Source organism: Chroicocephalus ridibundus, chromosome 14 (assembly GCF_963924245.1).
Source record: "Chroicocephalus ridibundus chromosome 14, bChrRid1.1, whole genome shotgun sequence".
NCBI lineage: Eukaryota > Metazoa > Chordata > Aves > Charadriiformes > Laridae > Chroicocephalus > Chroicocephalus ridibundus.
Window position 1 is genome coordinate 1,414,149 of NC_086297.1, and position 17,288 is coordinate 1,431,436.

The 17,288-nt window shown below is 42.1% G+C and overlaps 1 protein-coding gene across 2 annotated transcripts in view; it reads right to left on the reverse strand.

Moving 5' to 3' along the window:
• PRKCA (protein kinase C alpha) overlaps positions 1-17,288 on the reverse strand; it is a 156,820-nt gene that overhangs the window by 35,491 nt on the left and 104,041 nt on the right. The window contains exons 6-9 of one of the 2 annotated variants that reach the window (XM_063352622.1): positions 12,845-13,001; positions 12,615-12,749; positions 11,772-11,868; positions 3,159-3,188 (exon numbers count right to left, since the gene is read on the reverse strand). In XM_063352622.1, the coding sequence (XP_063208692.1) occupies positions 3,159-3,188; positions 11,772-11,868; positions 12,615-12,749; positions 12,845-13,001 (419 nt within the window). The remainder of the gene's footprint in view (positions 1-3,158; positions 3,189-11,771; positions 11,869-12,614; positions 12,750-12,844; positions 13,002-17,288) is intronic. The other variant, XM_063352623.1, reaches the window with a different exon arrangement.

The window sequence follows — 17,288 nt, forward strand, 5'->3', positions numbered from 1 at the left end:
CTACAGCCAGCGTGTCTCTTTGGGAGCTATTCTCTGTTCTTTACTGACCCCTTGTGGTTTCCAACTCCGAGGAGAAATTACTTTCTCGAACCCAACATTACGTTAAACCGATGTTTCCTCAGGATAAAGGCAATAAGAGAATGCTAAAGGACAACACAACAGATGAATACAGCATACAGCATCTCAACAGAGCTGCTTATTTTTGGGGGGTGGGTGGGTGGGTGGGTTTATAATCACATTCCCTATTCAATTTTTTTAATTATTTCTTTTACTTTTTTGTGTTGCTGTATAGAAGTTAAAACTGTATGAAGTACTCGAACTCATGATCTCTAAAAAATCCTCACATTTGCCAGGCACAAGATCAAGGTAACCATATCCCTTAGAAAATGTAGACAACGAAGTCACGTAACTGTGAAAGACCATCGTTTGAAAAGGGGTATATTCATCCTAGGAGCAGCAGCTTCAGGGGATCCCGCCCTGGACAAGGGCTGTCTGGCTGCGAGCAGTGAAACCCAGGGAGGGAAGTTTCCCGTTACCCGTTTGGCACTGTCAACATGTTTAATCTGTTTAATAATCCTGTGGCCACCTGAGTCTACTTTGTTTTCTGCCTTTATTGCCAAACACGCCGTCCCCTGCAACAGAGCAGTGCCTAACTAGATGAAATGTAATTAAAGAGCCTGCCTAGGAATAATATTCCAGAATTCTTGCAGAAATAATCCTGTGGTAGTGGTAATAAAAAACCCAAACAACAAATACGACGCTAGAACAGCAAATCCCTAAGTGTCAAAAAAGGAACTGCTTTTATATATGCCCCATTTTTAAATTATGCAAATTACTGCTAATTTTCAAGAATAAAAAAACCCCTAGGAGTGTAGAATTTGCTTTTAAGCATAAAACTTACTTCAACACGGTCACAAAAATAATAAAATTCTGTTCTAAAATAATCCTTAAGGACTTTTGTTCTACCTGATCTTAGCGCAAATCCCTGCCATCAAAGACCACAGCCCCGGAACGCTGCAGACCAGGACTCGTTTTAAAACCCTGGGATTCTGTATCCAAGTCTCAACATGCTCTGGAATTGTTTAACGCACACGAACACACACACACACACACACACACACACAAAGATGAAGGTGTTTTCTGCACAATGGTGTGAAAATAATCGATTTGAATATACACTTTGCTGGCGGAACAAAAGCTGCATAAATGCGTGATCCTTCCCAGTAGCTGGTAATTTATAAAGAAGGATTTACGCTGTTTGACCTTGCTCACAGCATTCTCAAAATTTGCTCTGATATTATAAAATCATTTTTGTACGCTTTACTGATTTCCAGCTCGGAAGCGTTACACTGTCCTCAGGAACACAGCCTTCCTCTCTCACCTGCTCCTGCTGTTTCCCTTCAACTCCAATGCTGGAAACTCGGGAACGCGGCCTCCCCCGTGGTCCCACATAAACTCGTTACTTACAAAATGCTTTCCAGGGCCACGCTAGCGTCAGTGGCGATTAGCGTGCAGAATGCAGCATGCAGTGACGCTTCCGAGCTTAGGTTAGTGACGCTAAGTCACTGCCAGCAGCAAGCAGAAGGGGGGGTTGTAATAATTTAGAGAGAAAAGACAGACAATAAACAAGGAAGCATTTTTTCCACAAAAAAAAAAAAAAAGGAATTCTCAAGTCTCCTCTTCACATCGGAACAGAGTGCCAACTTTGTCCGTTGGAATCCATGTTTATCATTCACAAGGACTAAGCATGAATTTTGCCTATGAAGCAGCAGCTTAGGAGACCGTTCAGCTCTTTTTTCAGGCGCACTCCTATGATGGAAACACGAACGGACCAAGGCCTCTTGTCAGTACGTATCAGTGCGCTTCAAGGTCTGCCTTTTACCAGGAAGTGACAACACGACGTTACACGTAACTTCGGATTTATCCCAGGCGCGTTTTTTTCAGGGTAGCTTTTGCTCTGGTTTAAAATATATTTAAACAGAGAAACTCGCAACTTCCCTGCATCAAACAAGTTTCATCAATGAAACCACCATGTAATTTTATTTTCAAATTAGAAGAGGTGTAAAGGATTGAGAAAGGGCAGTCCTCTTCTCTACAGGCTTTTCTGAGATTGAGATACCAGACAAAGAATCAAGGTTAAGAAAAAATAAGTTACCGATTACACGACAAATGATAACTGCATTAGGAAATATTTGGCAATGACAAACGGTCTCATTCTTTGCTTTTCTGGTTCAGTATTAAAATCATGCATTAATAATATAAACAACTCTTCAAAAATAAAATTTGATTCTAAAATCAGCATTTTAAGCTTTAACATATAAACCGCTCTTGGTCAACTCGAATGGTAAAAATACCGAAGACAATAATGGCTTCAATAACCTTAGATTCTTAAAACAGTTTACAGCACAGGAGCTTCACATTTTAATTTAAATTGTAACCTCACCAATGTATGAAAGGGAAAGCGTGAGTTGTGTCGGTAACCTTTGCCCTAATAAAGCAAGATAATTTGTTAGAGAGACATGCAAACAAAAAGTCCCCAGACATGTTCTCAATGCCGATGTGCACCTCCCATGGCCAGGACTCGGTGATGAGGTGATCAGTGAAAGCAGCAACATGGAAGTAAACAGGTGAATTGGTATTTCTGGTACCGCAGCACCTGTGCATACGGGTAACGTCTCTTATGATATAGTATACTCCAGCTAACACACCGCTACATACGGGGTGTATGATATCATAACACATGCATGCTATGTTATGTAAATGTATCTGTTTAAATATGCAGTGAACATGAGCATTACTTGATCTGTGGAAGTTATTTGAAGTTCCATGAGTGTCTTTCAAATTAAAGATGCACCATTTTCCACTTTGCACGAGAAGGCGACATTCATCTGACTAATTCCTTCGAAAGGAAAGGCATGCTGCATCTGCTGGGGTTTGATGGCCCCGTTTTTGTAAGCCAACTTCTAATCTGGGGAGTACTTTGCGACAAATTACGGAAGATTCATACTTCAATTTTCTTTTATCAATTAGAAAAGCTTAAACTGGGGAAAAACCAAGTGCATCCTTAAAACACAGTGAGAATGAAATCGAATTTAAACTTCAAACACTGGTAGAGAAGGTTGTGTGAAGAGAAAGGAGAATACCAAGGAGAAAACTACCTTGAAGAAGTGGTTATTTACATGACAGTCCTGGAAGAGACAGGAGAGGGAGAAACACTGCTTCGTTAGTAAAGGGCTGGCACAGCAAAGCAACAACAATTAGCAGCAGAAGTAAACAAATAAAGACACAGCAGCGAGAATACAGAAATGGACACATCTGCTATGCATGGAAAAAAATCACGAAAAAGAAATCGCGGCGTTAATCACCCCCGCGGCAAGGAGCAGGGTACAGCACAGCACACTGACGTACAGGTCCCCACGCAACTGCTCGTAACGACCACTGCACCCTGGGCATCCACACGCTTCATGCGCGAAACACCCCAATGGCACCAAACCACGGCAATGCATAAAGCTCAACGTATGCGTAGATGTGCGCAGCCCGGGCTCTTAACAACTAACGAGCGCTGTAGAGGGGTGACAGCACAAAAGGGGGGGGGGTTGCCTTGTTTTGAGACAAGCATTTAAACTTTATGTAAGAGACAAAGAAATCCCTGTTATCAATAGGATTTTCTACGTACGTTCTTCACCTTAAATCACAAGACGTAGACTCAGAAAAGCCTGACTGAAATCACAAGCTGATAGGAACGGAGACCAGACATGTATGTCATCTGGCGAACACGTTTCAAGTTCTCTAGTTTCAGATATGGTAAGTGGATGGGAAACCTCCAGATAACTGCATATGGGAATTCCCCATGCCAAACTACAGTATAGAACAGATGGAGACATCTAACAGCATCTCTATAACGCTGCAAACTATTCTCTAATGATTAAATATGCACAATTTAAAAATAGGAATGAGTGCCACGTCCAAAAAAAATCGGCTCTTCTTTTTATATCTCTATATGCATAATGAGCGTGGATTGATGTGCCAGTGATATTTTGGCTGGTCATGATTTCAGTGCAGCTCAGTGTCAGTTTCCTGAAAAGCAAATTTAATCTTTTCTTTTACAATTTGAAGTGTCAGCAACATTATTTCTCTTTTTCATGTCACCTTTGCTGAACTGCCTGACGTTACAGTTATTACTTCAAAACGGGAATGCATACACGTTAGGCACAGGTATGGTAGGGGCTGTATCTTTTATTTATTTTAAAAAAAAAGGAAAGAGTAAAGTTAACTGCAGCGTAACAGCTCTGGGGCAAAACCATCACCATCCTTGAAAGACTTAAAAGAAACATCTCCAGTCCTCTTCAATATATTCATCAATGACCTGGACGAGGGGATAGAGTGCATCCTCAGCAAGTTCGCCGATGACACAACGCTGGGGGGGGTGGCTGACACCCCAGAAGGCTGTGCCGCCATCCAGAGAGACTTGGACAGGCTGGAGAGTTGGGCAGAGAGAAACCTTATGGAATTCAATAAGGGCAAGGGCAGGGTGCTGCACCTGGGGAGCAATAACGCCCCACACCAGGACAGGTTGGGGCTGACCTGCTGGAGAGCAGCTCTGTGGAGAGAGACCTGGGAGTCCTGGGGGACAACGGGATGACCATGAGCCAGCAATGGGCCCTTGTGGCCAAGAAGGCCAGTGGCATCCTGGGGGGAATCAAGAAGAGTGTGGCCAGCAGGTGGAGGGAGGGCATCCTCTGCCTCTACTCTGCCCTGGGGAGGCCACACCTGGAGTGCTGGGTCCAGTTCTGGGCTCCCCAATTCAAGAAGGACAGGGAACTGCTGGAGAGGGGACAGCAAAGGGCTACAAAGATGCTGAGGGGACTGGAACATCTCTCTTATGAAGAAAGGCTGAGGGATTTGGGTCTCTTCAGTCTGGAAAAAAGACAGCTGAGGGGGGACCTTATCAACACTTATAAACACTGAAAGGGTGGGTGTCAGGAGGATGGGGCCAGGCTCTTTTCAGTGGTGCCCAGGGACAGGACAAGAGGTAATGGGCACAAACTTGACCATGGGAAGTTCCACCTAAACATGAGGAGGAACTTCTTTGCTGTGAGGGTGGCAGAGCCCTGGCACAGGCTGCCCAGAGTGGTGGTGGAGTCTCCGTCTCCGGAGACATTCCAAACCCGCCTGGACGCGTTCCTGTGCCACCTGCTCTGGGTGACCCTGCTCTGGCAGGGGGATGGACTGGGTCATCTCCAGAGGTCCCTTCCAACCCTGTGATTCTATGATCTCCTTCACAGCCCTTACAGGACTTTACAGAGAGACCAGAAGAACTTAACTCACAAACTAACAAAATAACAAGCTCCTCTACAGTTTTTTTAAAATGAAACTATCCTATTTCATTAGAAAACTCATTGGGTTCTTAAGCTACTGCAACGGCCCCTGGAGTCTCTGCTAAGGCCCTGGCTACGCAACTGCAGCCCACTCACCCAGCCTCCTGCTCGGAATGAGAACTGCTCTAGGGTGTTTGGGCCATTGATTAAAGGACAGAAAGAAAATGCCCTTTTGACCTAAAAATGTTTCGAGTATCAGAAAAACTCCAAGTTCATGCAGTAAGTACTGTCCTTCTTTCCAATAAGGCAGACAGAAACTGCTTTAAAAAATATAAAACTAAAGGGAGCGTCAAAGATGGAAGAAACACAGCGCTTGCAGTGAAACAAAGTGAAACGATGTGCTGATGTTCAGAAAGGGAATGATAAATAAACGAAAGAGGTTCCTTTAGCATTAAGACTACAACATTGAAACACATCAGAAAGCTTTAATTGTGCCTTGAAATCTGCAGACTTTTTCAAATACCGTTTAACACCAGCTGTACCGCCACAAGGAGAGGCTCGATGGTGTAAATAATCGTTAGCCCTGTATGCAACAGAGACATATACAGACTGAGATGGGTTACTTCTTCATGAATGCATGTCTGCAGGAGGATTAACACAGGTTGGGTCAAACTAAACGCTGTCCTGCATACTGGAGGAGTTTAGCACATCAGAAGCAGAAATATCTACAGCTCCTGCGTCACTGGAGAGGTTCTAGGTATTTATAACCAAGCCTGGTGGCCAAGCACCACATTGCCCCTGTTCTTATCTTTAAAATGCTAAGGCATTTTAAAAGACCTTTTCTTTAGGATCATAATAACGGTTATGTTTAGAAGCACTGAGATGTCACCAAAATGTCACCGCTGACTGTACACTCCCAAGTCCCAGATACAATATTTACCCTGTTCTGAACTCTGTTTCCTCTCTCCCTACGTTTTGATCTGCTCAGTCTGCAAAAGGAAACTGCAGGTCTCGCTTCTGCACAGCCTTCGTCAGCGATTCCACTGGCACGAACCAGCTGAAAACGTAACTCGTGTGACGCTAAACCGAGAAGAGCCGAAATAACAGCGCGGGGTGCCCAGTCCCTGGGAAATACCGCAAAGCTGGGCCACCTCGCTTCTTGGCAGCAGAAAGAGCCCATCAGGCAAGCGGACTATAATAAATAAGAGCTGCTCCCGGGTGGTTTAGCTGGTATCTGGGTCAATCCCAGAACGGGGAGACTGGAAATAAAGCATACAACCAGTACGGCCACTTTCCCTGGGAACGCTGCCTGGCCGTCCCGCTACACGTGGGTTTACGGACCTGGACCACAATGTCGACCAGTCGATGAAAATGGTACCTGCCTTTCCTAACGCTGACTGGTGATTATTTTGCAGAAAAAGTACTTATTTGAATAATTTAATTTTATTGTGAAGTGATTTTATTGTTATTCACTTAATTAAGTGCAATGGTACAAAACTATCAGCCATGAAAAGCCACTCGCACCTGATGTCTGGGCTGAAATCTCTAACACAACCACAGTTCGATGCCAGCGGCCACAGTGGTAGATGTCCCCAAGGAAGCACCTCCCAAGGTCCACCAGAATGGCCCTGCGTGGATCCCCACGGCGGGGCCAGGGGTCTGAGCTCTCTCCCAGAAATGAAGGGAATGATGTGGTTCTCCTGAGAGACAGCTCACTCGGAGAGCTACACTAAAGGAAATAATTAGAACAAAAGAAGATGTCTCACATCTTAAGAGCATGGTCTTCCTTAAGACCAGGCAGACCGTTACGTATCTTCCCCACAGATGCCTTCAAATGAAGATTATAAAAGCCGTAACCTATTCCCTCGTAACATCTTGCTTGGATCACTTCAATTACTAAAGCTACCTGTAGTAACTGATTGCTCCCATCACTTAATATACCTTGTACTTGGGAAATGTATCCACATGTAAGGATTATAGCTACTCTGTTCTTTTTTAATTAAAAAAAATCATTGCTATGGACTGTAACAGCTGCTTTATTTTTAATAACATTTTCCATGATGGTGATGTGGAAAGAAGGGGACAGACAGAATAATTAACCAGCCTACTTTTAAACCAGTATTATTCTATTATTATTATAAGGTCATAGTTAAGTATCAAGAAGTGCTTTACTAAGCAGCAAATTGCAGGAAACAGGGCTTGACAGAACTGAAATAACTTCCTACAATAGAAGTTTTAGAATTTGCACATTTCTTTTCCCCAGATAAAAAAACCATAACAATGCCCTAAACGGCAAAACCATACTGCTCAGATCATACCCAGGTATTAAAAATGCAATAAGGCTGCATTTTCTCAATATTCGGCTTTTTTCTTTGACTAGCAAAATACCGTAACAGGAAAATAAGTATATAACAAATAGTAGATATTGCAGTTAAAAGACTTGCTGGTTTGGGTCTGTGGAGCCCCTTGGGACTGTGGGGAGTTCCCATGGCAACCTCAGCACGGACAATTACGGAGCAGCTACAATTATTCTGAAGACGCCTGTTGAGGACGGAGTTTCGTTTTGAGATGGCCACAAATAATGCCATTCCGGAGAGAAAATTCACAACCAAAGGTTAAAACCCCATGAAAAACAGTGACAGATTTTATCCTGCCTCCACTTCCTACAGGAGTATATTTTTATCTCTAAATATTAATAATGATGTATCATCTGTAAATCACTGAAGACAGATTTGTTCATACTGCTAAATGAGCAAATAATTGATTTGTAAGTTTTAGTGATAGGTGAGATCCAGAAAATATGTAGATTGATTAAAATCTGTTGTGTGGAGAATACTGCACTGCACTTATGCATAATATACCTTAATTTCCATATGCTGCACAACTTCTATAGCTAATACACAGACGGGATATAAAAAGAAAACTCCTCGTAGTAAAATCTATAGACACTTAGCGAGGTCACTGCGTGATTCCATTAATGAAACCAGCGTCCTCCTCAACTCTTTCTTTTCCAACGGGGTCCCACTGGTTGGAGAGGATCTAAAACTACTGGGCACAAGCCAGCTGCTCATTTTCCAACTGCTTCAGATCTGGCAGAATGAGCCATGACGAAACTTTTTCTCGTCACAAACAGCTTTTGCTGTTCAATTACAATTGTAAGCGAGGAGAATGTTTGAATCTAGTATTTCTTTACTCATTTATAATCTTGTATAGCTATTTTATGGTAGATTTACATTGAATAAATGACTTAAAGAATCTGTGCCAAAGGTCTGGTAAGTAAAGCAGCACCCCAATGAGATTTGTGTGACTAATAACCACATTTAATAAAAGTCTGTGTTGTTAAAGCGGAGCTTTAGGATGTGATAGGATGCGTAAACACTTTGAAATCAATGAGAGCTTGAGGCCAAATCTTAAAGACACCTCTCGAACTATAGATGCGGGCAGATATTTTAAAAATTCTCATTAAAGGGTAGGTAGCTCCTAAGTGCTCTTGGAGATTCTACTGCGCACAGTTCTAAACTTCAGTCAAAATGGCAAAGCCAGTTTTAAGAATGTCTTAGGCTTTTTTTTTTAAGACCAGAAACAGATTTTGGAAATTTCATATCTATCAGTTCTCTGATCTTTTATAACCTGAAAATATTCTTATTCTTTCTTAGTATGAAGCAATGACATTCTCATCCTAAAGCTTGTCTGTTCTTGCGTAGCTTAGGTTTGTACATAGCTCTTCGCTCTGAAGACCATCATTATTCATTTTAAGTATTTGGTATTAGTAATGCAATACTTTTGTAGAAAATGCTGTAATTTTGTACTCAAAATGAAATCAGTGCAGCTTGGATATCAATCACACTGTCATATATCGAAAAGCAGACCAAGCACCACAAATGTAGACTTGATTAGCAGCACTCTGAAGTGACTCCTCTATAAACTGATAAAGGAGAAGACAGCCCAGTGCGACCTCTCGGTCTATCTATATTCTTAATCTTCCTGACAAACACACTCCCCCAATAAAATGTCAGTCAGGATCTGCAATCTTCTTCCCGTAAGGTTTCAAAGCTGATTTCAGAACAGTGGAAATATTTATTTAGATGATGTCATTAAATCACAAATAGCAGCATATCTCTCAGTGCTATCTGCTTGTTCCTTAGTGTGGGGTACCTAAAATAAAATGACTGTGCAAGCCAAGATATAAATGATAAGAAAAATAACGTAAAAGATGATCGGAGTCAGCACCACTGATGTACCATACCAGAATAGCTAATAAGTGAAATACCGCCATTCAGACATCTGTGCTGTTAATTTTTATATATCACAGTAATTCCCCTTGGAACCAAGTAAGAACATTACTTGGAGGGTGCTGCTTCCCTCTGCTCCTTCTCGCAGCAGTAAACCACAAGAGAGAGGAAGAGGCTGACCCTAAATCCTTTTCCCTTGTAATACTGCATTCTACTAGCCTTGGTCTAGTTACAAGTACACGTTCTGTTCGGCTCCCAGTATTCCCACATATCGTCAGCAAGTTTTAAAGCTGTCCATTATGCAACTCTGTAAACGATATTCCTGGAGACACTGTGTTCACTGAGAACCTGTTCCCTTTCCTTGATTAATTCAGACCACTAAAATAGCACCAACCAGGCTACCTCCAGAACAGGGAAAGCCTCAAACACCCAGTGCTGGGCCTGAACTAATTAGACTGAGAGACAGACTAATTATTTCTGAGGCAGAGCCGACCCTACGCGAAGCTGCTGTTTCTGGGACCCAGTCCAGTAGCTTTACAGCATGCAACCTCTCAGGATTTCTCCACCCCTTCACTGCAGGACACAGATAAACCCCAACTCTTCATTCTGCAACCAATGGATTTACAGGAGGCTTAAGAAAAAGCCCTGAGAGACTGTAAATTCAATATGCAAACAAACTGCATATAATAACTGACATTTTAAAATGGGTAATTTTAGTGACTTGTCTTTGTGCTGTCCCTGTCCTGAGAAAAACCGGATTTCCCTACCTGTATCCATATCCACATACACATACCCACCCAATGCCAGACCCTGTGTATCGCACAGAGACATGTAAGGGGTGAAAAGAATTACTTTTGACACTACTCTTTCTAGGGAGACCGAACTTAAGTATGATCTTGAGTAGAAAATGACCTAGTGCAGCGAAATAAAAATCACACTGGTCAGATCACAACTGTAAAGAAAGGAAAATGAAATGGAGATTCAAATATTTCTCAAACGTATAACAAAAAATCATAGTTCATGCTGCAGACAAAAGTATGGTAGCTGATTCCAAATGTGTTCAGAAGAAATTGATGCACCTTTTCTTTTTCTTTCTTGAAAGTTGAACATATGCCGTTTTTCCTCACTTTCTTGGGTTAACCCATCTTTTATAATAACAATGTAGAATTCTGCCTGATGGTGAACATAAAAAATTGCCATTTCAGGTTGAAAGGAACAGGCATTAAGTGTTCGTTTATGCACGACAGGTACATTAATTACTTTCTGGATAAACAGCTAGACTAAAGTTGTAAATATTCGACCAGAAAAAAGAAAACAATATCGTAGATTGGAATATTTCAAATTCAATATTGCATACGCAGCTGGAAGGAGTAGTCGAGTCGGATGAGCCGAATCCAGTACAGCCATTAGCAAAACACCTCCCTCCCCAAACCCTGCCTTTCCTGTTGCTGGGTTTAATGACCAGAAAGTGTTTTGCTGGAATGTCGGCTGCAGTTGTCGGAAGAGGCAGAATTGCTGGCTAAGACTCCGCATTAAGAAACAACTCCTTCGCATGGCACGGCGAGACCATGGCACAGCGAGACCATGGCACGACTACACCATGGCACGACCGGCAACCACTCCAGTGTGCACCACAGGAGGCAGGAAGGCTCGGCAGAAAGTATCGCATTTCTTCAGTGTCTCCCTTCTGTACATAACCAGCAATACCTCCTATCCTCAAAAACCTCCATACCCACGTTAAAGATATCAGAATTTCAGATTACGACCTTCTACAAAGATTTTGAGGCTCCAAATAATCAGTAAGTAACATTGTAAATATTTTCTTAAAAAACCCCCCACGTTTAGTGTGAAACTAAGTATTAAAATACTGTTTTTTCTGAGAACTTCATTTGCCAAATATTATAGATACTAGTGATAACGGCTGGCAGATTTTGCAGCAACTATTAAAAGACGCTGAAATTATTACATGTACTTGACACAAAATATTTCAAAATACCAACTCACAAGCGTCACAGCAGAGAAGCTGAACTGTCAGAAAAATGATACCACAATTCAATTAAATCACTTGGTCCAATCTTCAAGAAACCTAAAGCTACATACTGCTGTCACAGGCAACAGAAATAGTAGCACTCTAATATATAATTTTTTAACAGGCAATTGTTGTGACAAAGTGAAAAATGTATGCCACGTATAGTTGCACCCATTTGTGTTTAATCCTCACCTCAAACTTCTGTCGGAGCTCTGCATTTCCATCTTCATCAGCATCTGGAATTGGAACATTATAATATTCACCTTCTTCTTGGTTCAGCAGCTTGTACCTGTGGAGCATTGGAGAAAAAATGGTGACTTTACCGTTACATTCCTGTTAAGATTTAACATCTGATTTTAGTTGGTTGTGGATGGTTTGTATCGATGTCTCAGGTACGTAAAGAACTGCTTTCAAAGATACAAAGCACACTCAGAAACAGAATATATTTAACTTAAAATTAGACCTTTAAGCCCAAACTATGTGGCAAGGCAGTTTAATGGACAAGGAACTTCTTCACACCCATCCCGTGAAATGATGGGAGATACCAACCCTGAAGAACCTTCGTCTCCAGTGCTTCTATAGCCCTGAACAATTATCTCTGACGATGTGCTTTTTGAGAAGCTTTGTGCTTTGAGAAGATGTGAGGAGTTCTACCTGGAGCTTGGTAGGCACCAAGATGGCATTTTATAAAATCAGTTCCCACGTGCTTTGAATTTGCAGAGCTATATATAACATGATACGCTTAGTAATGAATATATCATATTGGAGATAAAAATAAAATTCCTGTCACAAGACTATGTACACAGAATTGAGTTTGCAGCAGCTCCTGGCTCCAGCAGAAGTTTCATGAACACCACAAAAGAAAAGCACACCTTTTATTATCCTTCTTTTTCCTAGGCTTAGTTGCATTTTCAGTGAATTTATAGCACAAGATACAATGAAAAGCTCCAAAAAAGGCAAATTATATTGAAGAAAAATACTAGTTTTAAATTTTTTTGTGATATATTCTCTCCTTCTCTCTTTTCAGGAACTTACCATCCGCTGGCTGGCATTTTCATAAGCTCTGACACCCCAAATGAAAGAGATCCCATGAAATCATTTCTGGTTGTTCGATCCCAGTCCCAGACCTCTACGGATAACCGTCGATCTTTGTCTGTAGGTTTTAATTTACTAAAAAGGAGAGAAATAGAGGAGTTCTCGATGTAACAGTGAATTAAATGCTTCAATGCACACAAAGATACTACATGAAAAGGTGTTAAACTTACAATGTGAACGACTCATTCCAGTCTGGGTTCAAAGTAGAACGGATGGTTTTTGTTTTCTGTTTACTTTCATTCTTAGGATCTGGGATCAGCTTCAGTTTAACGTAAGGATCGGAAAGTCCATTTGGATCCATGGGAATTAGGTTTTTTGCTTCTCGCACTGCCAATATAAAACATAGCTGATTTGTATGGGATTACAAATCACCACTAAGAAAGCAGTTAACGTGAAACCAGAGTTACTGAAACGTGTTGAAAAATAAAACAAGACAGACATGGAGCCCACTTGTCAGACTTGGCACGGAAGGAACGAGCTGCTGTACAGTAAGGCTGCACTTAGCAATATTTGTAAGAAGAGTAGAGAAAACGACAGGAGAGAAGAGCAATTCACAAACGACACACAGCTTCCAGGCAGCTCCTTTCCTGCACTGGAATGATTAACCGTCCAAATCCATCACTATAAATTGTTAAGCGGGTAGCGATTCTTTCTGCTTTCGTTTACTCACCGGCCTTAGGTTATACCACTACAGGACTATCAGCCAAACACTACAAGGGCGAGAGCCAGATCACAATAGATTTCAGAAGATCGGTTATTTGACATTATTGGAAGATATCTAACACTAAACCCCCTTCATGGTTCATTAGTTGTCAGATGGAACCACTGAAAGCATGATGTCATGACAGCAACCAAGTAAAAGCGCAGAGAAGACAAGCTTAACTTCAGCTTCACAAAAATGTTAATGTAGATTCTATTTTTACAATGTCAAAAGCAGACATAAAGTGAGTTAATACATCTCATGTTGCTACCGATCCCAAAGAGAGAGAGGCAAGAACGGTCAGCAATCTGCGTTCCCCACAAGGCCACATCCCTGTGTGGGACAGGGCAGGCAGGCAAGGGCGGCTTACGATGGCATTTATCCAGGGTTTGGCAGCTTTTGGGTTTCAGTCTGGCTGGAACGGAGCTGTGGGGTTGGTTAAGCAGTCCAGAAGTCACTGCAGGGGAGTGGAGCAAAGACAGCACTTCCCTCCCTCTTGCAGAGGACCAGCACGACGCCCGCGTAACGCTTACAGACGTGGGGTTTTAACAGCACTCAGCTACCACCTTCTGCTGAACCTCGGAAGAAGAGGTGAATTGTCCTCATGCTGTGAAACCCCATCCTACCCAAACTGGTGGTGCTGCCAGGAGCTGCGGTGATCCAGTTGGGATGGGGAACTGAGAGCTCACAACTGGCCATCTCGAAACCTACTGGGAACAGCAATCCTCGGGGCTTGTTTTGGACAGAAAACAGCTTTTGTTCAAGAATTCCTTTGTGAGATTCGTAGTTTAAGATGAAATTTTTTTCCTGGAAGGAGAATTGCCAGAAGCTTTGAGGGTGACGGGGCTCCTAGGGTATGAAGGAAGGCCACCGTTGCGGGGGGAGTCGCTAGAGGTATTATCCCGGACTGACGCTGCCCTCAGCTACTGCTTTCACGGCGTCAGCAGCAGAAGGGCTTTTTTAATTTATCTATCTAATTGAAGAAATCTGAGAGGAAATTCAGGAAAGACCAACCTTTAAGTCACTGAGTATTTCTTGATGGAAAACATTTCCTACAAAAATCTGAACTTTAGAGTTTTAAAAAAAAAAAGTTGTCAAGATCTTCAGCAAGAGATAGTCACTGTTTGCTCAAGGCACCCTGCTCCTCTTCCCCCAGATTTAAATGACATTTTCATATTACAAACAAAAATTATAGACCTTCCGAGGAGTTCAACCTGTTATTTCCCAGCATGGAGGCTGAAAGGCATCCAAGCAACACAGATATTTTATAATGTGTTGTTTCCTCTCATTATTTATAGAATAAGAGGACAGTTTTCGTGCAACAGTCTAATGACGTGTAAACCAGCTGAAGTACATCTTTTCAAAACGTCCTTTGTTCTGCCTTTATAAATCAAGGCAGGGCTGTGGTGGACGGACAACTGTGCGCTCGTAAGACAGAAGGAGGTGGCCAAGGAACGTAAAGCACAGGACAGACATCGATGTGCTCTACGTAAGGCCAGTGAAATGGAAGACTGAGGTGTTGGCAACACCCCCACGACAATACACCATGGAAGGTGATTCACAAAGCCAGGGAACAGCTCTGTTCCATTCCCGGCACACCAGGTGGATTCACAAGTCGGCGTAACTGGCTCGAAGCTGACATTTTCCTTTTACATGATGGAGAGAGTGTTTTAGTGTTCATAATAATGGTGTTCTTCCGAATGAAATAACTAAGTAGTGCTTCAGTGTGAATCTACTAAGCTGTTTGATTCAAGCTGTAAAGGGAAAATTTTTTTTTTTGGAAAAAACAGCCACGGAAAACACATAATTTCAAACAGTTTGACCGGCTCTGTTTATTTAACGAGAGAGCATTAGGTGCGGTAGAACAAGTACGAAGAGAGAAATACCAGATGTAACTGGTACCTTATATCCAAAATAGCTGTAGAAAGGGGGCAGAGCACAGGAATGCAAGCTACTTACTGGGAACACACTAGTTTACTTGTCAAGATAATTCTCATGCAGAACACATACTCGGATGTAAATTAATTATTGAAATTAGATCGTGGCTTGAAAGGAATCGCATTAACTTGAACCGACAGTTGATACTGATTAAGTTATGTTTCTTAAATTCATGTTTTTAAAATGAGAGACAGAAAATGCTTACGGGCTGAAATTTTAAAATAAAATGTATTCACTAATTATTTTACTCAAATAAGCGTACCAGAAAAAATACACCATGTTTTAAAAGAACAGAACAGAAACAAGACTCTTCCTTGCCGAGCGTTTCATCTGCAGTTCCCCACCATCCCCGTACCAAGCTGACAGGGCTCTGCCACTCCGAGGTGACGGCTTTCGGTGCTGAGAAACTGTCCCCACCCCCCTTTACTCCGAGTTCACCCTCCGAGGGTCTCCGCACCCAGCGGTCAGCTGGAAAACCATTTCTGTTTGCGACTCGCGACCACCCCCTCCCTCTATTAAAACTTAGCACACCGAAAGTGATCTTCAAATACTTCTGAGCAATAACGTCAAGATTAAAGGGCTTATTTTAGTTAAATATTTACAATCCCAAAGGGACTGAGAACCACAAAGTGAACGAAGGATGCAATGCAAATTGCTTGCTCTCTCATCCTGTGTTTGGTTTTATTTTGTTTTGGGGTTTTTTTTGGTCTTCAGCGCAGGACTTGTGTCTGCACTGCCAGGTTTGGCACATGAACTATTACTTCAAAATCCACTTTTTGATTTTTATTTCTATGCTGTAGTTTGGCACAAGTGAAGAGCAGAACTCTCTACACGCTCCACAGCTTCCCAGAGATATGTACTAGTAAGTTTTTCATTAAAATTCCTTGAACAAAATTGGTTTATTTTAACATGGCGTCTTCAGCCTGATCCTTTATGTTTAAATTTGACCTGGAAACGCTCAGTGTGAGACCGAGCAGAGCTGTGAGGAACTGGCTGGGGGGATGCAGAGCAATTCTCCGCGGCTCTGCCACGCAGGTTCCCTGGAGAGAGCCATCGCTGATTAGCCTTGATAGGTGCTGCCCAGCCTGGGACACAACACCCGCAGCAGGAGGACGGGGCAGCACGCCTAGGACCACTGCTTTCTTTTGCAGCAAACACAGGAAAAGAAAAATATATGAAAAAAAGAGACACTCGAAGATGAATTGGGAAGGAAAGATGCAACATACACTAAATACAGGCTGCCAAAGAAGTCATTATCTCACTGCTTGGTTTAAGATATCTGGCCCATTTGTACTTTTGTCTGCATAATTAGTACCCTTAGACATCTTTTTTCAACTGACTTTGCACTTCTTTTCCTGAGGAAACGGCATGATGATGCTCGTGCTAAATAGTGCTTATACAGAATTAGCATCTAAGTGGTCCACCTCTTTAAGGGCACCCTATTTTTAACAGGATAGGTCAGGTTTCTGTAAGAGGATCGACAAGAAGAGATTTCCCCTCCCCACCAAAGGCACCATCTCTTGTGTACGGCTGAAACAGAAAAAGTTAAATGAAAAATAAGTCCAATCAACTTACTGTGGCTGAATTCTGCCAGAGCTGTAATGATAGCGAGCAATCTCACACTGCTTCATAATTACTAGTTAATCAAACTCAACACTGATAGAGACGTTACTCTAATTTATAGATGGTTGCAGCTCAGCATCACTTGGAGTAACTTGGATGGAAACCTAAAATACTACCTGCCAGTTTTCTGTCGTAACTATTAAGCATGATAATGACCCCTGTACTGAACAAAGTAGCTGGTACAAGTTCATTTCCTAACATTTTGTCCAGATTACAATCTTAACGGGGACTGAGACCGCACACAGATGAAAAGACAGTGAAAAGATGCATATATTGAAGTTTCAAACAAACACAAGCTCACCCAGGTTCTCCTTCTGAAAAACAGAATCAGTTATCAACTTTCCATAGGGAAA